General features: G+C 39.5%; 2 protein-coding genes and 1 long non-coding RNA gene across 3 annotated transcripts in view; 1 reads left to right on the top strand and 2 right to left on the bottom strand.

Moving 5' to 3' along the window:
* sano (CABIT domain-containing protein serrano) overlaps nt 1-27,890 on the top strand; it is a 102,569-nt gene that overhangs the window by 27,847 nt on the left and 46,832 nt on the right. The window contains exons 3-4 of the mRNA XM_020952396.2: nt 4,440-4,486; nt 16,038-16,084. The gene's annotated coding sequence lies outside the window, so the exon portion shown is untranslated. The remainder of the gene's footprint in view (nt 1-4,439; nt 4,487-16,037; nt 16,085-27,890) is intronic.
* The window catches only part of LOC147642902 (uncharacterized), a 76,179-nt gene continuing 49,938 nt past the window's right edge, over nt 1,650-27,890 (bottom strand). Inside the window, exon 3 of the long non-coding RNA XR_015272804.1 lies at nt 1,650-1,714. This is a non-coding gene — a long non-coding RNA (uncharacterized LOC147642902). The remainder of the gene's footprint in view (nt 1,715-27,890) is intronic.
* On the bottom strand, nt 11,090-14,268 carry Vha100-3 (Vacuolar H[+] ATPase 100kD subunit 3). The gene is made up of 2 exons (XM_020952423.2): nt 12,537-14,268; nt 11,090-12,440 (listed from the first exon to the last, which is right to left on the bottom strand). The coding sequence occupies exons 1-2, from the start codon at nt 14,025-14,027 to the stop codon at nt 11,187-11,189; spliced, it is 2,745 nt and encodes a 914-aa protein (XP_020808082.2). The 5' UTR covers nt 14,028-14,268; the 3' UTR covers nt 11,090-11,186.

The raw sequence follows: 27,890 nt of genomic DNA, 5'->3' as shown, positions 1-27,890 counted from the left end.
ATGTAAACAAAGAAAAATTTGAACTTAAGGAAACGAATAGGGCAAAGGCGAACAAATATCGAAAGGCCTTCGTTTATTCCCAGAAAACCTAAAAGTGTGTGTATTCTCTTTATATTAAATAAATATTTTAATATGCCAATTTTTTTTGGTAAATCAAGGTTTTTTAAAAATAACAACTATATAACAACATAAAAATGCACTAATTTCAATTTAGAAAGCTGTCCCATGCATGTTTTTATTAGGTTACGATATTAAAAATCTAAATAAATTAAATTTTGGTCAAAATTTTACAATTTTAACAATGTAAAAAAATTTAAAAATTTGCGAAAAAAAATTGTTTTTACCCAAACATGGCTAGGTTGATTCAGTTTTTTATGTTGATCGAGAATATATATGCATTATAATGTCGAAAATGATCCCTTCAATGTTTTTTAAACTTCTGACTAAAATTTAAATTCCATTCTTTGAATCGAAATTGATCTATTTTTTATGACAATTTGTTCAACAAATCAAAGTTTAAAAAAGTCATAACTAAGCCAAAAATTAATTAATTTTCATTCGGAAAGCAGTCCTATGCTAGTTTTTATTCGGGTAATAAATCTCCATACTCAAAATAAATTGTAAAAAAATTCATTTATTTTCATTTTTTTTTCTGGCAATAAAAACCATAAAAAATATTGAAACAATTTTCAAAAATTTATGTACTTTTTTTAATGCCTAAAAAGATTCGCCTGTTGATGCTGATCAAGAATATATATAGTTTATAGGGTCGGAAACGACTCCTTCACTGCGTTATTAGCTTCTTACTGAAATTATAATACCCTGCAAAGTATACAAATCGTTGAAAAGATTGAAAAGATTCATTCTTGTGACAGAGTACTCATTCTTTTTAGTTTCATATTTAAATCAGTTGAATCAACCTTGTTAGGCTATTCTTCCATACAGCCGATCAGCTTGCGGGCATACATGGCGTATACTTAATGTGAAACCATTAAATTACGTATACGCAGTGTGTGCCATAAAGAAGAAAGGGTTATCAATTGTTATAAAATTTTGAAAAAATTGGCAATAATTTTATTATCTTCCCTTCATGCCTAGAAAGAGTCGCCTGTTGGTGCTGATCAAGAATATATATATTTATAGGGTCGGAAATAAGTTCTTCACTAGATTCCATGGTTCTGACTGGAAATAAGATCCCCTGCAGGGAATAAGAAATACCGCATTTAACATTAAAATAACGAAATTATCGTTAATTTTATTAAATTTAATTGTTCTTTAATCCGTAAATATTGTTTACATAGAATACCAATTTATTTCACAAATTTTACATAGTTAAAATATTGATTTATACTTAATTTGGCTTTTACATCAAATGACAACTTACGCTGTTAAGTTATATGGTATTTAAATTATGTTGTCAATTTGTATTTTCAAAATACAAATCAATATAATTACACTAATGCATAGACAACGTCCCATAAACATTAACAGTGGTCTTGGGATGCCAAATGCTATAGATATGCTTTAATTCCCCGGTGAAAAAGGCAAGATCCTTGTAAGTTGGTCACGGCTTTTCCACAAGAATATCATCCAGAAATCATGTAAAATTTTTTATATTATCTCTAATACGTTATAGATTATAAAGCTTACATCATAGGGCCTCTAATGATTGATTTTAGCACTCGATGTTTGTGAACGCAAATGTTGAGTAGCTCTGGAAAATAAATTGAAAAGTGGTTACATTTTTAATAATTCTGACCATAAAATTACTAGACTGCTAAAAGAAATTAACAGATATTATACATGTGTTTCTAGAATTCTGAAATTAAGTAATTTAAAATATAGCTTTAGCTTTATATAGTCTCAAAAGTTCAACCTAACCGTCCACCATATTATTGCAGTCTGAGTTCTTCTTTACATTCTGTAAATTATTCCCCATTTCTTTGAGTGTCCCAAAGTCCAAATTTTACTATGTTGTGGCCTCTGTCTCCCTCTCTCTCTCCCTGTCTCCCCCTCTCTCTCTCTCCCTCTCACCCCCTCTCTCTCTCTCCCTCTCCCTCTCTCTCTCTGTTTGAAAAATGGCTGCAACATAAAAATTGACCTCAGCGACAAAAGGCGGCCAACGACGACGTCGGCAAACTTTAGGAAGCAAATACCACTCTGAACTGCGGCAAGAGGGGGGAATGGCCAGGGCGTAGGGGTGCTCTCGGAAAACACACTCAAAAGTGGAGCAGCAATTGCAAACTGGCCCAAGTCGAGGCAACAACAACAGCAACAGCAACAAGCAACTGGCCAAACGCGATCAACAACGGACATATTGCAGCCAAGTTTAGGGGCTAGCACGAGTACGAGTGCGAGCACTGGAGGCCTCGGTGTCTTTGGTGGGCAGACAAATTACAGTAGCCAGATTTTCTCGTCTTCAATGTTGTTTTGCATTTTGCACTCGCTCCGCCACGCCCACCACCCAAAACGCCCCCTCCGTCTAAGGCAAGCCACTGAGCAAAAACAGTTGGGGTTAAGTTAATAGGTGCAGGAGAATCTTAAAGCAAATGAGAAAAATAATATTATTGTAGTTAAATTTTAAAATAAGTATAAATATTCATACTTAAAAGCAGACAGATTGGTATAAAATTGCCTTTGAAAAGGAGTTTTGAATCGGTTATTTTAGATTTAGGTTTAGGTAGCTTGTTCCTGTTACTAGTCTCTGATTAGATCTTAGTGTTTTTATCTATGAATACACTTATTTTTTAAATTTAAATTTGTTAGTACAATTCTCTCAACCTCAACTGTATATGTTGTTTCTCTGTTGTTGCTATTTAAGTTGATGTTGCTGTTACTGCTGCTGTTGCTTGCTGCAAACACGCGCTGAACATGTTTTTTGTGCTCCAACTATTCATGGCTATATCTTTATTTTTCTGTTGTTGTTGTTGGTTTTCCTACAACATCGCACTATGGGCCAGGCGGCCCGGATTTTGGCCAAAAGGGTCAAAAATGGTTTTAAGAAAATGAGAAAAAAAAACAATTGCATTATAAAGAGGATAGATTAAGCTATCTTTCTTCAAAATTTTATTACTCTCTATTCAATGGGTACGAGATGGCAGCTAATCAAAGTGGATATTTGCGTTTAATTTTTTCATTTTATTGGCAAAAATAAAAATTTCCTGCCCCTATGCGGGCAGCTATAGTCACATCGAAATGCTTTTAATGTAACTAATACAACCCAAAATTAAAAAAAAAAATGTTTTTTATATATTACACTTATTATTTTACAAACAAATTTAAAAAGAACACAGTTTTTAACCCATTTTTCACAAGTTGTGATTTCAAACTTAGGGTACCTCGACGTACCACCTCCGATCAAATTGAAAAAAATTTTAAAAATAACTTTGAATATTTCCCTTTTACGTATAAGCTGTCCCAAATTCGCACTCTGAGGTTTTTTATACAAAAATTAAATTTTTAAACTTATATTATTAAAAAAAAGTCTTTATAATACTGCCTAAAGGCAGGCAAGAAATAGTATATTGCAAGCATTGACAAGCAAAAGTACAATTTAAAAAATTTGTGGCATACTTTTAGTGCCACATTTTACAAGCATCTATAAAAATGATTTCTTTGGTGAAAACTTAAAAAAATTATTGGTTTAAAAACTACTTTTTTTTTGTTTTTGTTGTAATAGAGACCATATTGGAAGTAAAAAACAAAAATTGCGGTAGATTGCTTCAAAGACGTTCATGTAATTGAGACTAGAAATTTGAACTTAAGGGGCTTAAAACTAAAAAACTACTGCATTTAATGCAACAAATATATTTTTTTCTAATAAATATTATCTAAATACTCATTTCTGTAAAGTGAGATCCAAATCGAATTGCTGGTTTTTTATTTTCTATGAAAAACAAAAAAAAGGAAATATTTTTCAACTTTGGTAGGGATTATCTTCATAAAAAAAAAAATATTTTCTATTACTAATTTTTGAACACATAAAATTCAATGTTTTGAGAATGTGCATGCCAAATTTCACGTCTCTAAAAAATTTATTTTAGAAGTTACAGAGTTTTGGCCAAAATATGAACTTCCTGGCCCATAGTGCATCGTTGGCTTTTTTCTAATGCTCTCAAGAATGTGGTTTACTTTTTGGATGAGTTAACAAACCCAGTCGGAGTATACTAGTAGTACGTACTATACTACGAAGTGCGCTTTTGTTGCCAAGTTATACACACGTTCTGTGGCTCGAATTTGTCATGGAAATTGTCCAAACAACAACTCGTACATCAGATTCAAGTGATAATTTAAGTCAAATCCGGAGACGTGACTTTGGAGTGCAAAATCAATTTATGTATGTTTCTACCTATAGAAAATTATTTATGCCCCCATCTAATGTTGAAGTGTAATTTAGAATTTGGATTTAATGTATGTTTTATTTTGTTTGCTCATTTCAGAAAACGCTACTGGACTTTCCGACAGAGAACTCAACGTGATTGTTTGGGTAAGTTGAAGATTAGTAAGTTGAGAATAATTTAATTTGGTTTTTTAGCTATTAAAATAAAATAGTTTCATGCTTAAAATGAACAAATGTCTGCTCCCATTTCCCATTACTTTTTGGCACTAGTTCGAGAGCATTTTCACAGCGATTTATTAAAAATAAATGCAAATCAAAAGCCAGAAGTCGAGTAATACCACTCTGTGCCAAATGTGTCAATTGAGAAGGAGAAGGAGAAGACTTTTCTCTTTTTTCACACTTCTGCTGGTATTTATTGGTAGTATCTCTATAAACGTGCTAAGTGCGTTGGCTTAACGGCAACTTTCTGGCACATTTATGTCTCGCATATGGTAATGAGGCCTAGTTCAGTTGACCATAAACAGATTATCAGCCAATAGAGTCACTTTTCTTTTTTGCCTTTTGCCTCCCGAGAAGAAGATGCTTTCGGGTTGAGTCATAAGATGGCATTAGCTTGATTATTGCTCTGACAGAGTGTTTAAGACGCACTTGAAGAGCTCCCTGAACAAAAAATGGAAATATATATAAAAATGCTTAGCGGGGCGTGGCCCCATTTTGGCGCTGACAGGGAGAGAGGGGAGAGAGGAGCAGTTACTTGGGGACCTACCCACGCTTTTGGCCAAGATTTATGGCCAAGTGTGTGCACTCGGCGGCGTCTGTGTCGCTCATTCTCAATCTAAATCTGAATCTGACTCTGATGGTGACTTATTTATGTGACGGGCGGGCTGCTGTTGCCGTTCTTGCTCTTTGGTCTCTCAAGTGGCCATGTCAAGGCGTGGGCAGCTTCCACCGAGCTCCGAGCTCCGAACTCCAAGTTCCAAGTCTCCAAGTGCTTTTCGGCAGCCCAAAACGGTTGCAAAGTGCTCTATTCCACTTTAAGAAATATGGGAGGCCATATCAGCTTAATATCTTGCAATTTGCAAAGACTTTTGGTTAGTTTTGTAACGGATTCAAGTCGAGAAATTATATTTATTTGTATTATAATTTTAGGAACCCCTGATTTCGGTTTCTCTTTAGTGAAATTAATCCGAGGCTTCGATCCAGAACTGCAATCTTTGATTTGTTGCTAATTTCGGCAGTCAGCGGCGGGGAATTCCCTTGGCTCTGTGGCAGTGGCAGTTGCAATTCGGTAGCATTTTGTTGCTTTGACACCAATTGGTGTTTTTCCTTTTTTTCGGCTATGGCAGCACGCTATTGTTGCTGCTGCTGTTGCTGGTGTTGCATGTCAGTCACTCAAATGGCTGACAGCCAACGAACTTCGTGTTCGAATCGCCGGAATTGTTGATGCAGAAGCTGTGCCTCAAGTGGCCCAGTGAAGGTCACGAAATTGGTGTTGCCGTTGCTCCCATTGTTGTGATTATTGCTGGTTTTTGCCGCTGCAACACGCTTGCGGCCCCCTCGAAAAGCAATCGAAACAATGAGTCGAGTGCCATCGAATTTTTAGCCACTCGAGTGGTCAATGTCGCCTCTCTGGTTTACACTTTAATTTGTTTGTTTTCATCAATAAATGAAAGCGAGGCACAATGAGGCCTTACTAGTTAACACTATAACACTCCTATTGGTCATCTTAATACAGAAATTAGTCGTTTTCAATTTTTGAAATATTTTTAAAAATGATTTAAGGACATGTCTTCCTAGCTTCTTCTCAAAATATCACTCTTTTATCATAACAAAATTATTCTCTACCTTTTTAAATATTGATGTCGCCACAATAAATGCAAATAAAGGAAAAAATTCCATGACTCAATCTTCAGCAATTTGATTTGCCAAAAAATGCCAAGTAAAAAAAGATTGCAAAACAATACAAAAGGCAACAAAATAAATAAAAACAAAACATTTGGCATATCATGAATATCTTATGAACTGAACTCAAACTCGTTTCGACTGTCTGTCCTCTTCGCTCATCATCTCGATCTCGCTCACTCACTCGCCCTCATTACAAAACACAAATCATGCATTGCGTTTACTTAACGGTTAACAAAAAGCTGACAAATTTATTGTCACCGGTGACATAAATATCGGTATCTCCAGACTTCTGAGTCTGACTTCTGGCCAACAGCTGGAAATGTGTCAGGCGACGGTGAATTTGCCAAAAGATCGTGCTGTAATTGACATATATTCGGTAAGAAAAAGAATAAAAAAACAATTTGGCATATATTGTGGAGCTTAGGGATGGCACGGGAAACCGATATATATTATGGTCGATATTTCAAAATAAGTTCCTTCAAATATAAATAATATTTAAACTGCATTTTGCATTCCAGCACAAAGATAAGATACTATTTTTAAAAGGTTAACTTTATTTCAATATAAATATGATTTAAACTGACTTTTTCCATTTCTGCACAACGTATTAGGATTCGATTTTCAAAAGTTCTGGATATTATATCGATTTGTTATTTAAATTATTTATTTATTTAAAGTTTCACATAGTTCTCGATATAATAAATTTGAATATCTGCCTTCGATTCGATTATATATTCGTTATATATTATTTTTTCTGCTCAGCATGTATCCCTAGCTTGATATATATAGTGTATATAGTATATATTCTTTGGTATATCACGTTCTTTCATTATTCATGACACCGGCCAAAGACAAGGTAGAGAAGGAGAGAAACCACCTGAGAAAATATATTTAAAAAGGTTCTTCGCAGTCTTTGTGTGGTCACCGCTGTCGGTGGAAGATCAAAAGAATAAATACATGAAACTCACTTTTAATGAGGCTCGTAGAGTTTCTTATTTTCCTCAGAGCTTTATCTAACTAATTTCCAGATTCTTATCTTGGCTGTGTCACAAAAGCCAAGAAACATTTAACTCAATTAATATTTCCCAAAAGGAAATTATAAGTCGTGTGAAATAGGGAACTTACTTTAATTGCCTCCATTAATTAATACCCAAAAAATTGAAGTATTCCACTTAATAAATATGAGAAATGTTATTAAATTTCTGATGGTATTTTTCTAATCTTAGATTTATTACCATAAATACCATTTTGTCTTGTTTATGTTTTGGAAATTTCTGCTTATATTAATCGCAGCTCACGTGTGTCTTTCTCGTCTTTCACTTTCCGCCTTTGTGGCCTGTTTTTGGTAATATCTGATTAATTTTATGCATATTTTTGGTGGCTAACTTGGCCTGCTAATGAACTGCTAACTGGCGAAAAAGTTTGGGTTCTCGAAACATACAAAACGCGGCTGAGAAATTTCACTTTTCCTACTGCAAATCCCACATCCCCCAAGACCGGTTACACAAACACAATATCTAGTTTAAATTAATTTCATTTCTGACTCTGACTCTGCTTTGTTTTGTTATTTATTTATTTTCTTTTTTTTGCCAATTTTAATTAAAACATTTCGTCGACTGAGTGAAAGTTTTCCCCTTTTGCATTAGCTACTTTTTTGCTGCTTTTTTTAATGGTCAATTGTCGTCAGCTTCCGTTCTGTTTAAGAAAAAACATACAGAAATAATAGCAGCAAGAGATGGAACTGGAAGATGAACAAAAGACAATTTTAATTAAAACCGAAAACAATGCACAATTTGTGGCGAATTAAGCGGCATTTTTCCACTTGACAGCCCCGGCTTTGGGCCGAAATGTGCAAAGCCAACAAATTGTGTGGCCAGTTAATTAATTGCCATAATAGTTCACAGATGTTTACAGTTGAAAAGGCACGGGAAGAAAAAATTATTGAGATCATCTTAAGAGGTATTAAATTAATATAAAAACAAGAAAGGATGCTAAATATAGGAATGCAAAAATGTATACCCTTAATGCAATTGCAATAATACGATAGCATTAGAAATCGATCATGACTACGCTTTGCATTCTTCGACTCGATATTTTTATAAGACAATTTTATTGTTATACATCAATGCTTTAAAATCTCATAGCTAAGCCAAAAAAACATTAATTTTAATTCGGAAAGCAGTCCTATGCTAGTTTTTATTAGGGTAATAAATCTAATAAAATAAAATGTAAAAAAATTCAATTTTTTTTCATTTTTTTCTGGCAATAATAACAACTTAAAAAATGTTGAAAAATTTTTAAAAATTTATATACCTTTTTAATGCATAAAAAGATTTGTATGTTAATGCTGATCAAGAATATATATGATTTATAGGGTCGAAAATGACTCCTTCATGAGTTATAAGCTTCCGACTTAAGTAATAATACCCTGAAAGGGTATTTTATACCAAGATAAAATAATAATGAAATATACCTTTAAAACCCTCTGGAATGCAAATTGAATTGAAACTTGCTCTATTTATTTTTCCGTGTATTAAATGTTATTGTTTTTTTGGTTTTTTGCGGTCGAGAGTTGTCTCATCATTTCGCTGCCGCTGACTTCATTTTAATGTTTTCATCCAAGTTGGCGGTGGCAGCACTTGAGGTGCTTCAGCCTCCCAGTTTGGAGCTGCTGGAAATGTCCTTCTGCCGAGCACAGCGAATTCCTTGCCGTTCGTTGACTCTTTTTTAGTTCTGTGGCTCTTTGGTTCTTTGGTTCTTTGGCTCTGTGGCTTTTGGCCTGCTGCTGCTTTTCTGGCAGTGGCCAACGAGCATGGGCTGAATTTAACACCTTTTTTGTTATGGCCCGGACATGTAAAGGCCCAAAAGCAGAACTAGACACAGTCGCAGAGCCAACAATGGCCGTTGCTGTTGCTGTGCTGTTGCAGCTGCCGTTGCAACAATGACAACATGCAACATCCACGGACTGAGAACGAGCCCTTTAAAGGACAGCGGCAATGCACTCAAAAAACTTAAAAAACTGACGAACGAAGAGCATGAGTCCGCGGCTCGAGGATCGTGACGTGACGTGATGCGACTGACGAGCAGAAAAAAGCGGACATGGGGACAGACATTCGCATTTAAGGCTCAAATTGATTCTCCCCAGACAACAATGCGACCTTGCTTTTTGTTTGCAGTGCACGGAGAGAAAAGCTCGTCAAGAAAATTGTCTCAAAGTTGAGGTAGAAGTTTATGTTGTAATTTATTTGAAATTAAAAACTTGAGATTTCATGACAAATCTACCTGCTTCTTACCTTTAAATGGCATTATTTATTTAAACATTAAAATATAAATTTAATGTTTCAGTGCAAAGTTACTCCAATGTTTTTTATATATTTTATATATAAACACCCCTTGGCTTGTCAAAATACTATATTTACTCTTCTTAAGAGTAAAATCTTTCAAATTTATTACTTTACATGGCTAAAATTTCTCTCTCTGCACTGGTTCTAAGCTGCAATGGATGCTATCCGCTTTGGCTTTGGTTCCTTAGAGACTTGACAATTGTTGGCCATAAAAGTGCTAAGCAGTTGGCCATTGGGACGGCGATTGGGTTCGGGATTGGCCCTTAAGCCCAGCATTAGAGCCACGCACAGAGTCACAGCAAAGGAAAGTATAAACAAAAGACTTAGGCAACAAACTTGACCCAAGTTGGCGTGCTGCTCGCTGCTCGTTGCACCACCTAAACAATGGCGCGTGCTGCGGTTTAAAGTTATAGCCAAAGCCAAAGCCAAAGCCAAAGAGCAAAGCCTGTTTTGGGCCAGCAGCAGCGGCAGTTGCGTAGAAAACCTGCTCTGGTCATGAAACTTACTGCACATTACTGCCAACTGGCATTGCGCTGGGTTCTTTCCAGCAAGCCAGCCTTTGTATTTCGCTCTCTGGCAATCTAATAAAGTCGCGTTCCATGTGGCTAACGAAAGTTATTTATGCACGAGGCAGTCTACTTAGGCCGGCCTGCATGCGTCATCGGTTGCTGTTCATAATTTATGCCAAGTCCAGGTCTGTCTTGGCCTGGCTCTGTGGCTCTGGGCCTCTGTAGGCAACCAGCAACCAGCAACCAGCAACCAGCCACCAGAAACAGCAACCAAACTTGCTGGCGTGGGTGTTAATGGCAAACAGAGCGGCAACAACACGGTCACAGCTGTGTGTGTGTGTATGTGGAAAACTGGCAAGAAAAAGGGTTTATTTCGACCAAGGAATACCTAAAGATATGCAAGAAAAATAAAATTAAGTTTTTATCTAATAGCAACATGCTTTGAATCTAAAAGAATGCCTAAAACTATTATTCTTTGTAAAGAACTCAATGGTTTAAGGCACCTTCTTTAATTTCTTAGCTGCTAGAGCTTACAACATACCCTTCTTCTAAGAAACTACTGGGTATTAAAAGCCGAACAAGAATAGAACAGCAGCAGCAGCGATACTGGCCCAAGAGCAATCCAACAAAGAGCTAAAAGTAACCAAAGGGTCGACGACTTCCAGCGCCCGCATCAGAGGCAGGAACAGTCGCAGCAGCAACTGCAACAGCAGCAACTGCAACAGCAGCAACAGCAGCAACAGCACCAACAACAGCTGGCAATGGCATAAAGCAAACAAATGGAAATTGTTTAAAGCCAGCTTTGGTTTATGGCCTTTTGCATGGAGCCAGGGCCCCCAATGCTAATTGCAAAGGAATGTCCAAGCAGCAGCAACAGCGGGCGTGGGTAGCTCTTGGCCAAAGTTAATTGCCAAAAGATAGGGGAGAGCCAGCAGCAAAGGTTCATCTAAAATATATACTGAATTTCTGTAACCCGGAAAAGGAGCTTGAACTTTAAGAAATCACACACACACGGTCATAATTTTAAATTCATTCAAGAATTTTCTAAAAAGAAACGAGGAACTGTGAAATTTATAAACATACATAAATTTAACTCCTGTGATTGGAGGGCGGAAAGCTAAAGGGTCTAAAGACCTCGCCGGCGCCGTTGAAGAACTTGGACTGGAACTCCACCCAGTGGAGTCGGAGGGTGTGCAGGAAGGCGCTCAGTCCCTCCATCATCAGCAGGATGGCCACCGTGAGCGTGGCCCAGGCGATGAAGGCGGCCATGAGCATGGGCACACCGTAGTAAAGGGGCATATCGTTGTTCAATCCCTTCGACAGGATCATGTGCCACAGGACCTCGGAGAGCTGATCGTGGGCCAGGGATAGGGCCCAGAGCCGCAAATAGGATGCCGTGTGCGAGATGGAACCCAGAACCGTTTCGATGGTGTGGATGCCCGAATGGATCCAGATCTCCGACATGTCGTGCTCGTTCTCCATTTCATAGACCCGAGTCTTGAGGATCTCGGAGCTGGCGGTTTCATCGTAGTCGTACCTGACCTCGGACCGCATCTCCTTGATCGTCTGCCGGCGACTCCTGGCGGCCCGTGCCTCGACCTGTCTCCTTTCCTCCTCAACCTTCTCCTTCTTCCTCTTGCGCATGACATACAGCGGCTTTCCCGCCAGGAGGACAGGGATGGCGAGCACGGCCAGTATGATGAGGACATACTCCAGCTGTCGCTCGCCGGGAAACATGCCAAGGGGACAGTTTTCGTTCCGCACATCCTTCTTCATCAGCATCATGTTAATGAACGTGATCAGGACGGAGGGCGCACAGGATGAGGTATGCGGATGCGGCTTCAATCCGCCGTAGGTCAGCCACTTGAAGAAGATGAGGAAACACAGGTAGCAGAACAGGCACACCAGGAACACCATCTGGGGCACCACCACCAGCAGCAGGTCCGCCTTCTTCTTGAGCAGGATGCAATTGGCGGCGGACAGGCCCAGGCCGAACAGCATCTGGCTAACGCCCAGAATTATGGCCATCTTCATCTTCAGCGAATTGGTGGTGGTGATCGAGACCTGGCCACACACCACCCACACGGGATCCATGCCAATGGGGTACGGGTTGCCCGAATAAAAGTTCTTGCTCGACGAATCAAAGGTCAGCTCCACCAAGTTGTCACTCACCGTGCTGGCATTGTAGCGACAGCTCCAGCTGGACCCGAACAGGTTCATGCTCTTGGACAGCACAACGTTGTAGATGAAACCCATGTAGATGGAGAAGACTCCCATTAGCAGGATGATGTAGCGTCCGGCAAACAGAATATTCATTATTTCGTTCTCCGAAATGGAACTTATCTGGCAGAGAGATCAGGGGTTTATTGAGGTTTATCGAATATTATATATTTTAATATGTAAAGTAATTAATAATAGATTACCAAAGAGGAAACCAACCTGCTCTCTTTCGATCTGCTTGGCCCTCCAGATCATCAGAACGGCAAAGAGAGCCAGCAGGATGCCGTGACCCATGTCCCCGAACATGACGGCGAACAGAAAGGGGAACGTGATGATGGTGTATGGGGCAGGATTCAGCTCCTTGTAGTCCGCCATGCCGTAGGCATCGATCAGGGCCTGAAACCCTTTGGTGAACTTGTTGAGGCGAAAGAACGTGGGCGGTATGTGGTTCACCATGCGCGTCTTCTTCAGCAGCATGGGGCGAGTGGCATACTTGGCATTTTCCATGGGATCATAGACCTTCCTTTCGGTTGGATCGGAATCCACGGAATGTACACTCTCGGTGCCTGGTTTCTTATCAGCCGTGCGGTCTGCTCCTCCACTCAATCGGTTGGCATTTATGAGGGTGTCCCTCGCGTTGGCCAATTCCGAGACTGGCAGATAGACCTCGGCCAGCAGATACTTGGCCTCGTGCACTCCACCCACCAATCGGAGGCGGTTCATCAGGTCATAGACTCGCAGAGCCTTGCGCAGATTGACGCGGATAATGAACAGATCCCGGGCTGCAACCTCGAGGATCTGGCGACGCATCATCTCGGCTTCCTTGAGCACCCTCTCGATGTTCTTGATCTCCTGGGCCAGCTCCTTGGTCCGCTCCTCTCGCCGATTGGCGGATGATGGGCAATCGTGGATGTGAACTTGATAGTGGGCGCAGATCTTATGGACCTTGGGCCAAATCGTCGAGGAGCTGGTGATCATGAGAACGGCGAACATGCGCACCGTCTCCGGCTGCCTTCCCGTATACACTACGATGGGTTTGGGCATCTCGGCGAACCTGATGATCAGGTTGTAGGAGCAAATCCGGTAAAGGATCAGCTCGAAGCTACAGAACTTCTCCGCCCGTATCGTTCCCAGCAAGTAACTGAGCTGGGCACCATATTGCACTTGGCTGGCCGGCACAGAGACGTCCTGCACCAGGCCCCCGATGGTGCTCTCCGAGTAGAGCAGCTCGCTGCCCCTGTCCGCGGTCATGAACTTGTTGGCCTTGGTGATGGCAAAGCACTGCTCCATCATCCGGTAGCGTCGGGTCTCCAGCCGATGGTAGTGCTCCATCACGGTGGTGGCCTCCAGGTGGAGGCGCCGCAGGCTGTCCCCGTAGCCGCGCAGATCCCTCTCCCGCATCCGGTCCTCTTGATCCACGTTCGGATAGAAGATTTCGTTGACATTTAGCTGGATGATCTGCTGCTGCAGGTTGTCCACCAGGCGCAGGTACTCATAGCACTGGGTCACCTTCTTCGTGTAGAGATTGTTCAGCAGCCGGTCTTCGTCGTAGATGTTGTTGAACTGTATCATGCCGTGGTGACCCAGCTCCATCACACAGTCGAAGGCATTGTCCACGTGCAAGAGCAGCTGGCACAGCTCCATGTCCTCGCTGCGGAAAAAGGATTTCACTTTGCTCTGCCCCCTCGGAAATTTCAACTTCTTGCCCATCGCTGAAGGAGTTTTGCGTATAAATTGCAGGCAAGATGGTATAAATTATCAAAAATAAATGTGTGTGAATGGTAGAAAGTATGAGACGGAATTTGATGTATTGTTTTTTTGATTTTCTTTTGAATGGAGTGAGTCTCGGCCGACTGTGATATTTACAATTTAACTAAGCCGTAGAACCTCTGAAATATGTACAAGTCATGGCTAAATCAAGTCACCTTAAGATGATAACTAAGAATATCCAACAGAATATCGAATATAGATACATCGACCTTTCCTGCAATTACTTGCTTGAACCAATTGAAATTGTTTTTTGTTTGGAAAGTAAACCCACACTCAGCAGTCGTCACAAGTAATTAACTTGTATTATCTGCTCATTATTGTTTCTAGCCAAATATCTAATTTATTGGACATGTTTGCCTTACGCTTGGGGTTCGGGCATTTGACTTTTGCTAATTGATACGTTTGTTTGCCTCTCCCATTGTTGGCTCTTGTTTGCTTTACTCTTTAGCCATTATTTTTTGTTAACTTAATTCGAGTAGCCAACATGTCCAGGTCCAGAGCTGCCCCCAACTTGGAGATCAACTGCAGATAATTTCATGCTCCGCATGCAAACTCGTTGCAGTTGCGGCTGCCATTAAGTGGGGCCACGCCCCCCATTGCCACGGTACAGTGAACCAAAAAACTGGCCAACAAAACTTAGTGGCAATGCAGTGCCCTGGGAACACTCGAACCTACCCATATATGCTACAAGTGCTGGGAATTCTCACAACAAAAAATGAGAAGAGAACTGTTTCATTACAAGTAATATTCCGCACATGAGTGGGTTTTATGCCAAAGTTCTCACTTCAATTAGCCGAGGGTACAAAACGTTGCAACATGAATTATGGTTCTTAAAAAAGGTTTCCCAACAAATTGGTAATAATAGTAGTCGTTCTCTCCACATAAGGTCGTAAATATGCAAAGCATTTCTCTGGCTTAACAAAAGCCATTTGAACGGTTTGTTGGCACTACAAACATATAGAAATATAAACACTTTACAAAAGAGTTTCGTTGACATGGCATAAATATTTATGCTTGATTTTACGATCATTTAGTTTTATGAACAGATTTGTTTGGGAATAAATTAAGGCATTCGGCTCACCTATAGAATATTTAATTAAACTTTTTTCTTTACATTTTAAAACGGAGTTTAAGGTTTATTTCATTTAGCACCTGAAGACAAAGCATTTGTTTTGTTTTACTCTTTTTCTTTCAGGGTGATAAATTTTCTTACATAAACTGTGCAGTGTGAGAGTTTCAGTCCGTTTCATTTTCTCCCGTGAAATATTTTCCCATACAAATTGGGAATCGAAGACATTGAAATTGTTTGGTAATTTCGGTCTGTGAGACCCTTTGAAATGGGGCCCGAAAAAAGGCTCATTAGCCATTGCTAAAAGGAAAATAAGCATTACTCACTCGCTCGGAGTGAAAATTTGTTCAGTTGTTAGCACTTCCACGACAATGAAAGTAAAAGTGCACTTGATAATTGCTTGGGCAAAGCTCTATTCGGCTTTGGCAGAGTGACAATAAGAGTGCTATTGCCATTGTTAAGCGGCAGTTCGATTTCATTAGCCCCGCAGCTGTGGCTCTGGCCCAGAGTCTGGCCAAGAAATTAAGTCACCAAACTGAAAGTTTCGAAAGTTTTCACTTTCCAGAGGGGGAGACAGACAGATCTGCGACAATTGCAGGCAATAAATCAAATCAAATCGAAAACGAAGTCACTTACACAAAACTGCCAAAATGGGTTAACAAAGGCAAGAAACACATGTCCAAAATCAATACAGAAACAATGTCAATTTGTAGCCCGAAGAGAGATGTATGGAGAGAGAGAGAGGCTTCACTTGAAGAGGTCTAGAGTTCATTGTCTCATTGAGTTTATTTTTCTATATATACATACAGATATTTTCTTTATTTTCATAAACTAATTTGCATTTCTCTTTTGCCGACTCATGTGTTTCTTATTTTTTGCAGTAATGTGATCGGTGATCTTCGGGAGCAATTAGAAGACTAAACAAAAGGTAAGCAGCTGGCAGCGCCCACGCTTATTCAACTCAAGTCTCAAGTCCCCTTCTCATATACAGAAACCAAATTCACATTATCCAAATCCCAATCCCAATCTGGGCTGAAACTCACTCACTTTTCGGCTCAAAGAGAAAGTGCATTTCACCAAAGTCTGTAATTTGCCAGAACCCGCAATTAACGCCTAAACTCGGCCTCTTTCCAGTGCCAATCAAGTGCGTGAATTCCCATATCAAGTGGACTCTGAACTTCAGAGTCTGAAGTTAACATTTCGTTTCGTTTCGCTGGCTTTTAATTATAGAGCAGAATTTGGTAGCCGCGTAGGTGTTTCCCCCTCGAAAACTATGAAAATATATATAAAGAATTGGGTCAAGTTTGAAAGACAGGTAGCGAAAGTTTGAAAGTGACATTTATCACTAATATTCGAGGGTGTTCTCAAAGTGATTCCCTTTATGCGCTCTCTAAATCCGAGAGTGCGAGATCTATTAGAAGCTTAGGTAATCTTAGAGCCGTGTCTTACGCATTGGCCAAGCTCATCAAGTTCGTCGCTTAAGTCATTCGTTTCAGTGGCCGACGGTGCCAGTGCGTAGACTTATAGACATATAGACTTTAAACCCGTGGACTTGGCACCGTTACCAGCCAGACTACAGATACAGCCAGAACCACAGCCACGAGTGGCTCAAATGCTGCCTGACGGCGGCTTCATTAAAATGTCTGCCTGCCTGCCAGTTCAGACGGTTTTGTTGCTATTTTTCTTTTCAAGAGAATACCTTCGAGTTATGGGAAATCCAAGGGTAGGGTATGATGTAATGGAAGGAAAACCTGAGAAAAATGAAGGAAAGCTATATTGCATTTGGATCTTAAGATAGAATAGAAAATGTATCATAACTAGGCCAAAAATGCATTAATTTCAGTTCGGAAAGCTGTCCTAAGTAAGTTTTTATTAGGGTAATAAATCTGCATACTCAGTTTAAAATGTAAAAAATTCAAAATTTGTTGCCAATTTTTGACCATTTTAACGATGTTACCCCTTATAAAATAAAAAAAAAATTTTAATTTTAGTTTTTTCTTAAAGATGGCTTTTCAGATTCAGCTTTTAATGCTGATCAAGAATATATATGGTTTATAGGTTCGGAAATGACTCATTCACCAATTATCTCCAAGAACACATGAAAAATGTCTCTTTTATTAACTTTAGATCAATATTTTTATAAATTAATATTTTTGGTAAAAATCTGAGTTTTTCAAATTTCATAACTTGGCCAAAAATGCATTAATTTTAATTCCGAAAGCATCCCTATGTTAGTTTTTTTTTGGCTAATAAATCTGCTTACTCAATTAAAAAAGTAATTTTTTGCCGATTTTTGACAATTTTAACGATGTAACCTCTTATAAAATTATGAAAAAATTTCAAAAATTGATGTTCTCTTTTTAATGCCTAGAAAGATTCGCCTGTTGATGCTGATCAAGAATATATAGGATTTATGGGGTCGGAAACGACTCCTTCACTTTCTTTTAGGCTTCTGACTGAAATTATAGTAATTAGTCAAGCATTATGGGATAATAAACAAGATATCGAGAATTAATTTTAAAATGTTGTAAGTAGATGGAAGTACTTGTGCATACTTTCTTTTATATTTTCCATAACCTTCGAGGGTATTTAATAGCCTCCTTGTCCCCGGTAGGGTGTTAGCCGCTTCTTGAGTCGGCTTAACCATACTCGTTTGAAATTGAAACGTCTCTGTCTGGTGCAACGGCGGCTTTGGGCTGCGAGTACCTTGGCAAATGCATCATCGTCTGTGGCACGTTGTGGATGTCAGCTTATCTCTGCCAGACGGACGCATTGCCGGCTCCGGGGGCCCAGGTCTGGGGTCTGGGGTCTGAGGTCCGAGGTCTGGCCAAAAGAAGCTTCCGCCTTGGCTCGGTCAAAACGCAGACTCCAACGCCGCCGCAATGCTGCCACCAGCGAGCAATTTTCAATTTGCCAATTGTAGCAGTAAACTTCTATATAGCTGTTCTTTCGCTCCTCTTGGCCATCTCCTCCGTCTTCTTGGCCAACAGAGTACCGCTGTACCGTTAGCCTGCTGGTGGGTTCTGAGCTCATGTGGATATTGGCCTGAGGTGTTTGCCTTGTCTCTACTCTACACTACACTTCACCTGCTGTTCATCATCGTCTTGGTCTTGGTCTTTGAGTTGGTCTCTTGGTCTTGGTGTGCGTGCTGGGCTGGCCTCCACTAATTTGCGACAATTGGCCAGGCCATTAGCCGGCTTTTGGTGGGCCAAAATGGGGCGTGGCCTGGGACTGGAGTGGAGTGGCCATGGGGTTAACTGAACTGAACTGAATACATATGAGATATGTGTGTATGTTATGTATCAATTTATCGAGGAATTCTGCCATGAAATTATAAATGCAAAGATCTTGCCCTCCTCCTATTACGGAAGTTCACTTTAAATTGGAATTTCGCATTTAATTGCATTTGATTCGTGTGTATTACGAGGGAAATAATTATGTGCGCGAATTCAGAGGAAGAACCAGAAAGGTCACTGATGGGACTCACTGAAGTGTAGAAGGTTGCGAACTATTAAGCATGGACAGAAAATGGGGTATTATTAGGCATTCATTGGGTTTCAATTATGGGTAATGCATCGTAATTAAGGGAGTTATTTAATTGTAAAAGAAAAATGACCAAGAAAATGAATTATTAAGACCTTACTTAGATTTTCTATTATTCAAAATAATTATAAACTTGGATTTAAGCCAACATAAATTAATGCCACCCTGACAGAAGTTTTAAAAGCTTTTCCCTGTGAAGAAGTGAAGTAAAATGGACATTTTCCTTGAAATACAACACCAACTGACTCATTTTCCAGCGGAAAACCCATTAAACATTAAAATCTCCCCCTAACTTTGCCAACGTAAACGAAAAATCCCAATTAGTGAATGACCCTTTCAGGTTGGATTTATGTTCCATAAATATCGAACAATTGACAGACAGACGTCGTTATTCTTGACCAACCACAAATCTTGGCCAACTCTTTTCCGCTCTTTTCCATGGACCAACTGCAACACACACACACTAAAACACACACACACACCCATGGACAGCCGCATTTGGGTGGCAATTCATTAGACACACGCTGCTTTGCATGATTTTGGTTATAGGGTTTTCTTTTATATCTCTTTTTTTTGGTTTTTTGTATGTTTAGTTTGGCAACGTGAGCGAGCTAACGTGACCCAAATTTCGCCTATGACCGCACATACCATACACACACTCATACACACTCATATGGGTGTTGCATTTCGGGGTACCGCCCCCCTAGCACAGCAGGGGGGTTTCCGCACACAACACTCGCACACACATTGCGGCTTGAGTTCAAAGTGAAATTTTGTACTTTGATTGTTGTTCACATGACCGCGATTGGTTTGTCAGAACCTAATCAACACATCATCAATAACAGTGGGGAATCATTTCTTACTTTCTGCCTTTTTTTGTTTTTTTTTTGTGTTGAGCCACGGTTGCTGTTTGATTGGTTCTATGTTTGTGGATTAATCACACACAAATTTACACTGGAAATAAATGTACAAGTTTCTTTGCTACACCCATGCAGGGTAATTTACTATTTATTACTGTTGAGGAATCATTTCCGACCCTATAAAGCATATATATTCTTGATGAGCACCAACAGCAGAGTCGATTTAGCTATATTTGGGTGAATACATTTTTTTTTTAACTTTTCCAGATATACACTGCGTATGCTTAATTTAAGGGTTTTCACATTAAGTATACGCCATGTATGCTCGCTAGCTGACCAGTTGAATAAAAGAACAGCCTAAAAGTAAAAAATTAAACTAACTAAAACTAAAACAGAAATTAAAAAGAATACTCAAATCTGTGGCAAGAATAAATCTTTTCAATCTTTTCAACGATTTTTAAGAACTTGCTGGGTATTATAATTTCAGTCTGAAGCAGGAAACGCAGTGAAGAATTCATTTCTGACCCTATAAATCATATATATTCTTGATCAGCATCAACAGGCGAATCTTTCTAGGCATTAAAAAGAGTACATCAATTTTAGAAAAATTTTTCACTATTTTTTTACGTTTTATTATTGCCAGAAAAAAATGAAAAAAATTGAATATTTTTACATTTTATTTTGAGTATGCAGATTTATTACCCCAATAAAAACTAGCATAGGACAGTTTTCCGAATTAAAATTAATTAATTTTTGGCTTAGTTATGAGTTTTTTAAACTTTGATTTGTTGAACAAATTGTCGTACAAAAATATAAATAATAGCGACTAAAAAATGGTATTTTAGCTTTAGTCAGAAGCGTGTAACAATGTGAAGGAGTCGTTTCCGACCCTATAAATCATATATATTCTTGATCAGCATCAACAGACGAATCTTTCTAGGCATTAAAAAAAGTACATAAAATTCTGAAAATTTTTTCAACATTTTTTAAGGTGTTATTATTGCCAGAAAAAAATGAAAAAAAATGAATTTTTTTACATTTTATTTTGAGTATGCAGATTTATTACCCTAATAAAAACTAGCATAGGACTGCTTTCCAAATTAAAATTAATTAATTTTTGGCTTAGTTATGAGTTTTTTTACATTTAATTTTGAGTATGCAGATTTATTAGCCTAATGAAAACTAGCATACGACTGCTTTCCGAATTAAAATTAATTAATTTTTGGCTTAGTTATGACTTTTTTAAACTTTAATTTGTTGAACAAATTGTAGTATAAAAATATACATAATATCGACTAAAAAATGGTATTTCAGCTTTAGTCAGAAGCTTGTAACAATGTGAAGGAGTCGTTTCCGACCCTATAAATCATATATATTCTTGATCAGAATCAACAGGGGAATCTTTCTAGGCATTAAAAAAAGACCAAAAATTTTTTTAAATTTTTTCAAAATTGTATAAGGGGTTAAAATTGTCAAATTTGTTAATTTTTTTACGTTTTAATTTGAGTATGCAAGTTTATTAGCCTAATTAAAACTAACATAGGGCTGCTTTCCGAATTAAAATTAATGCTTTTTTGGCTTAGTTATGAGTTTTTTAAGCTTTGAAGTGTCTCAAAAATTGTTTTGCTTTGTTATGATCGGTTTCCGTTTCGGTTTTGCATTCAGCGCGACTGCATCCAATTGTGCAAGGGCTAAAAAGTATTTATTAATTTCTTTGTAAATATGTGCACTTTATTTCCCTCTCTGTAGGCAGGCGTGAAATGCAAACACAACACGGCAACAATGAAAAACAAACAGCAAACAAATGGCCAAAGCAAATACTGTGGGGTTCAGCGGGCGGCTACCTCGAAATGGACGTTGATTATAGAGTTGCCAAAAACAAAACAAAACAACAGAAAATAAACCAAAAAAACCGTCATGAAAAAGCCTCTGAAAACTTAATGAAAGCCAAACGGAACAGTTTGTGGTTTTTGCAAAATTTTTCCAGTGGTTCGTGTGGGTGCCAGGCAGGAGTCCTCTCTGTCCGTCTGTGGCAATCTGATTGCCACTGTCCACTGGCAATTTGATTGCCACTTCTCCTCACTTTGGTGAGTGGGTGCCACCATACCTTGCCTCTACCGCTGCCATTGCAATTGATGCCTGCAATTATCCCCAGAAGCCACACAAACAATGCGCAAATTAAACGCAATAAACAAAATCAGGGTATTACGCGGCAACGAGTGGGAGGAGGGAGGTTTTAGTGGCAGCATCAGGAGTAGGCGAATTACCGCTTGAAAAATATAGCCAAGCTGCAGGGAAGCTTTAGAGTTTTTATTGAGGGTAATAGTAACATCAAGTGGGCAACGATGCACACCTACTTTCAAGCATCTAGCAGTAATTTGCATTATACTGGAGTTCTACATAAAAATTCATGATAATCAGGGGAGTTCTTACTGAAATACTGCTGCCAGGACTACTTATCGAGGGATCTGCTAGGCCTTAGGTATTCGGTAGAAAGTATCTCACACTGTTCTATTGCTTATATTCTTTATACTATTTCATATTGCATATAATATAATATTTCCTAAAGACATATTATACATCCATCAAGCACTAGGAAGCTCTCCCTGAAGCAGCCTCAGGCTTAAATATTACACAGCAAAACCGACACTCAGGGGAGAGTTTGGGGGCATGAATTCCGCCTTCCCCTACCCACCTATCCCCCCTCTTTAAACCAGAGGGCAATGTAAATATTTTACGCCACAATTGGCGCGTTGATTTGTTGCATATTAAACAACGACCGCAGGCTGCGTAGGCCGCAAGATAAAAACACAAAAAAAGCAAAGGCAACACCGCCATCGAACAGCCGCCAATCGCAAACCGTGTGTTTGTGGTGCAATTAGCCTTTTTTCGCCATGGATTTCTGTGGGGCATGGCATTGGTTATGGCCGCCGCGGCGCTCCCGTAATTTGCTCATAACCCGGCCTAATAGACAGCAGCGTCAAAGGCCCGAGAGCCAAATTGGGTGTGTTGTGCGCCACCATGTTGTGTGTGTGCTGTGTGTGTGCCAGCATTTAGCTGCGGTAGCTGGATTTTTGTTGTTGCTTTTTCCACATCAGTTTCAGGCCTTAACCGATTTCTGGCCACACTTAATGATGGCCAACGCCTCGTAAACACGCGCCATGAACTACAGCAAAAATACAGATATTTGTTTAATGGCAAGTGTTAAGTAAGTCAAGCATAACCTGGAGTTGTCTAAATAATTGTAGGACCAAAAGCACTTGAAATTATTTATATCTAGGGGAATTCTCAAGTTACACGTATATTTTTTATATAACTTTCTTACAAAAATATTCATAAAATCAGTAGAGGTTTCTAGCTTTCCCCTCTAAAGCATTCCTCTTTAGCTTGGGTTAGCTTTTAATAATCTTAAAATCTTAAACTTGACAGCCTTAATAATGATTTTTCATTTGCAATTTGAGTGTGTGCATCATCGTTAGCATTTAATGATGTTAATTACTTTCCACATAAATAAAACATATTTGCAAAAATTAGCCACAGAGAATCGTTTAAGTTTAAGTAATTCCTTCTTGGCAACCTCAATGGCTGGCTCTTTATCACGCAATCAGCCACGTCAAAGAGTTGTAAGCGACCTTGGCTCGAAGCGCATAATTTTGTGGCTTAGAAGTTTGGCGCCTTGTCATTGTTTTTTCTATATATGTATATATATATTCGTTTTGTTGATTCGTATTTTTCTTGTCTTTTTTGTAAACTCATGAATTTATTCATGCGCTCATTGCCTCAATTAATGCGACATTGAGCGCAATTTGCTGTTAGTCATTAATCTTCTTTGCAGTTATTTGTGGTTGTTGTTTGGGATTAAAAAGGGTTATTATTTTGGGGCAGATGGCTGAGGCAGGAAGTCGCTTGTCTCAATCAATTTCGAGAAGGGTTGCTTGCCCGTGTGATTGAGGATCTTGTTTGGGAATCCGCTCAAGCGGGCTTGTACTCATCGGTTCCCTTTTGGCCGGCTCACGTCTTGCCACTCGAACTTGGCTTCTGGCCTGGTTTTCAGCACGTAATACGTGCATTAGTGTCCCACCGCCACAATGCACTTGCCACTTGCCACTTGCCACACTTGCTATGTGCAGCTTGCCAATTGTGCCAGCAACCCTTCAGCAAAAGATTGGCTCAAAGATTTATGACACTTTTGTTTTGGAAGCCAAGACAAAGACTGAGATGGAGGAAACTCAATGCAAAATCAATGGTTACGACAACGACGACGATGCTTATCGTCAAGCGGTTCCTTGGTTCGGTGGTAGAGTCTGCCTTCTGGCTTAAATACTCTCTCCCTTTTTTGGCCGATTGAGCAGATGATAGCCTGAATGATTTATGCTTGACACGCTTTATTGAAAAGCTCTTCGCGTGGAGAGCTGCTGCTGAACCCTTGCTCTTGAATGGGGTCATCAGCTGATAGCAGTCTGATTTATATGCGCCAGCATTTGACATTCATATTTTATCTGCCACTTGCTGTGCTGTGTGCCACTGCTGCTACTAGTGCTCAGTCGCTCTGCCGCTCTGTGCAACGTGTCGTATGAGTGACATTAGTGAGAATCCCCCAGCTAACAAGCTGCCATCTTCAGCCAGGAATAACAGTTAGACTTCATCTGGGCTTTGCTATCCTTTCCTTTCCTTTCCTTTCCTTTGCATGCCCGCTGATAAGGCCACAAACAATGACAGCAAAAGGAGCAAAAGCAGGAGGAGCAGGAGGTGCAGCCACAGTGGCAACCTGTCCCAGTCCCCAGTACCGCCTGAGGAGGCATCCACCACCCCCAGAAGATGCGACATCTCATGTTTGGAGACACACGCGCAGAAAATGTCGGAAATTATTTCCCATTTATAAAACATTAAGTGTAGAATTTTCCCTCATTTCTCTCACTGCATTGGGTTGCGGCATATACTTAACAGTAAAAATAAATATTTTACTATAAATCATGCATTAGAGTCGCCTGCTGGCTGCGGCTGTGCCCCCTTGTGGCAACTACCGCCCCAGCCTTGTTCCCTGTCAGATGCTGCGGCTGTGCGACTCCTCACGACATGGCTCGGAAGTAACACACATTTAGCGCTTGGCAGTCACAGAAACAGTTTGGACATGGGGCTCCGCGGATTGGCATGGCTAAGAGATACCCGTTTTTGGCACTGCCAGCCAGACGGGCAATGCTATGGCTAAAAGGAAAATAGACAGCCACCTTTTGAATGGCTAGAATGTGATTAGGCCTGACTAAAGAGAAGATACTTGAAGAATTTTTTAATGATTTACGGTAGATCTTCTGGGCAAAAGGCAGCTAAAATCGGTAAAGATAATTCCAAGGACCATTAAAAAAAACTTGTCCCAGAGAGGGGGAAATATGTAAATATTTGGGGAGAAAGACATTCCGTAATTTAATAAATATTTCAAGACTTTTAATTGAAGGAAAATTGAGATAAATATATATATACTCTCTTAAATATTCTTTTTTAAATGTATATAAGAATTAGAAAAATGTGCTTGAAAGTTTAATACCATGAAATAAATCATTAAGCAAAATCTAGAAAAGTAATAAAACCCACCAGAAGTATAGGAAATACTCAAAAGTTTTAAAGATTAATATTTATTATTTCTTTTAAGCAAATTCAACTCCAAGAAAATAGATATTCCCAGCTAAAACTAACTTTCCACCTGATCATCTCTGAAAAAATGCTAAAGTTCCCCCCTAAAACAAATGCCTTTGCTCTCTCTTGGTGACATTTAACTGGGAAAATGTTTATAAATAAATTGCTAGCGATATATTTCACTATGGCACACGCAATGGCAACAACAACCACAAAAACATAACATAGACAACATATTACGTATACGACATGGTTGACCGGCGGTGCGTTGGATTTTATTCCCAAAAGGCAACATCGCCGCCGCAACGCATGCGCTATGGTCAAGGCAAGTCTTGGCCTCGTAATCGATGAGTCTGCTGCACATTTGGTCAATAAACGCATTTCTGTCATTTTTGCAGCAGCAGCGGCAGCAATTTATGGCGCGATTTGTGAGCAAGTTGCAAGTTACACACGTTGCACGTTGCAACGCTTGCCAAATGCCATTTTCATTTTGACTTTGACATTAATTTGTGTGGCTGCCAAGACAGTCCGTGGAGGGAAAACCAGGAAGTGCTACTTGGCTAAAAAGAGCATTCATCATTCATCTTTCCATATGCAAAGGAGCAACGGAGCAAAGGAGCAGTGGAGGCTGCTCCCCGTCCATTGGGAACTCCATTGCCATTGTGTTCTTCTGGGCCCTGGCCAGAGCTAACAAGCTGCAATCGATTTATGCGTGTAGAAATGATGATGCCACTGAGCCTGCGTGGAGATTGCCTTTTGGCCAGGTTTGGCTACCAATGCCACTTCTTCTTTTTATACCAATGCCATTTTCCCCAACTGCCGACCATGTCACATCATTATTTGTGCCACTGACTTTGCTTTTGGTTATTTATGGGTCTCTGGGTGAGACAACGGGGTATTTATACCCCGTGGCACTTGGACTATCTAAGAAAGGGTATATTCCTAACCAAATATTTATAGTATTTACCACGGGTGAATAATAGGGATCTTTCAGAGGTGGGATTAGGTATTAGGCAGCCACTTTTAGGAGGTGTATCTGTGGTAACTAAAATCATATAATATACATCTGCAAATTGGACTATTTATTGAAGACAGAGACTGACATCCCTAAATACTCTCATTTATTTCATGTTTATCTTAGGTATCTCCAAGTCGAAGCCCTGTTGTTCTCTTACCTTAGTTTCTTTGGCTTTTTGGTCGGTTGTATTTCTGACGATTTTTGAGATTTTTCCTTTTGGCTTTTCGTTTGTTTTGTTTGTGACAAAACCGCTTCAACGGTTTGGCTTATATCGGTAAATCAGAAAATCTCCTTGGCCCCTAACAAGTGCGCAGAGAGTCAGAGTCAGAGTCAGAGCCAGAGGAGATGTGCTGCCTTTTGTGGCCGAAACGTAGACGAGGCGAGGGTTTATTAAATTTATGCAAATTTTATTTATAAAAGGCACTGAGAGTCGTCTGGCAGGGATTGCTGCACACAGAGACTGCTGCACAGAGGGACGAGGTCCCATCGATACAGTCGCTCCTCCAGACCGGGCAGAGCAACTCCTCCTCATCTCTGTCAGCTGCAGTTCGACGGTCTGCCTACGCCTCATCCCATCCCAATCCCAATCCCAATCCCATCTCATGTGTGTGTGTCCCAGGTCTTTTGGAATATTTTATGATTTTTGATTTAGTTTGAGAGTTGATTGGTTTTTTTCTAGAGACGTCAAAAACGTTGACATCGCTGACATGGCGCGGGCGTTGCAGCCCCGATTGCCATGTCTTTATTACAATCAGGGGAACACCACGGGCACGGGCATGGACATGAGCTCCACTGATTGACTGAGGAGTTTCTCGATTTATATGCTAAAGAGCCTCAGTTTGTCGGCTGAATTGAGTTGACGGGGCCAGCGAACTTGCCACTAAATTGACCCAGTAAACGTGGAAATATATATATCCACAATTAGGCCAGGGCTTAGTCAATAGTCCATTGGGACACGGGTGCTGGTGCCGCTCGTTCCATTATTAAATATTAAATTTTAATTACGCTTCAGCGGAAACATCAAACATAGCTGTCATAACTTTAATTGTTAACTGGGTCGAACCGAGATCGAACCAAACATTGATTAATATGCGATTTCCACTCTGCCGCAGACCAAACCCAAACCAAACTCAAGCCCAAACATAACAATGATAGACGACGGCCGGTAAACAGTGCAATATGTGTTGAAGAGATATTCATTAAAAATTCGAACCAACAATGGGAAAATTGCTGCCCAGTCAGACGTATCTATAAAAATATATATATATGAGATATATACTTGTATGTAGGAACATAAAAGGAAGGTGGATGCAACAAATCCTACAGGCAGCGGTAAAAAACGTGGGCGTGTGATTAAAAAATAACAAGCTTAAAATGCGCATAAATAACAATCGAAGTTGCCAACAATAAAAAACATTTCTTTCTTGTTTTTTGAAAAATTGAAACACAATATGGGGTGGAGTGGGAACAAAAGGGTATAAAAGGGTATTACGGGGAGAGTGGGGGGGGGGGCATTAAGCCATTTATTTTGTGGCCGCTTAAAAAAAACACAATCAACAAATTGCGGAAAAGTGAAAGATATTCGTGGTTTTGTTTCTAATTTAGAAATATTTTAAATATGCCTGAATAATTGAATATATCATGGTAAAAATATTTTAAAAAAATATCAATTAAATGTATGA

This window comes from Drosophila serrata, unplaced genomic scaffold (genome assembly GCF_035046125.1).
Source record: "Drosophila serrata isolate PLE 108 unplaced genomic scaffold, ASM3504612v1 contig_334, whole genome shotgun sequence".
NCBI lineage: Eukaryota > Metazoa > Arthropoda > Insecta > Diptera > Drosophilidae > Drosophila > Drosophila serrata.
This window is presented reverse-complemented; position numbering and strand designations above follow the sequence as displayed.

Bases quoted from the DNA above. Each gene is read 5' to 3' on its own strand.
- Vha100-3 (XM_020952423.2), bottom strand. From the start codon at position 14,027: ATGGGCAAGAAGTTGAAATTTCCGAGGGGGCAGAGCAAAGTGAAATCC. The intron at 12,441-12,536 runs GTTGGTTTCCTC...TCTCTCTGCCAG, and splicing joins AGCAGATCGAAAGAGAGCAG to ATAAGTTCCATTTCGGAGAA.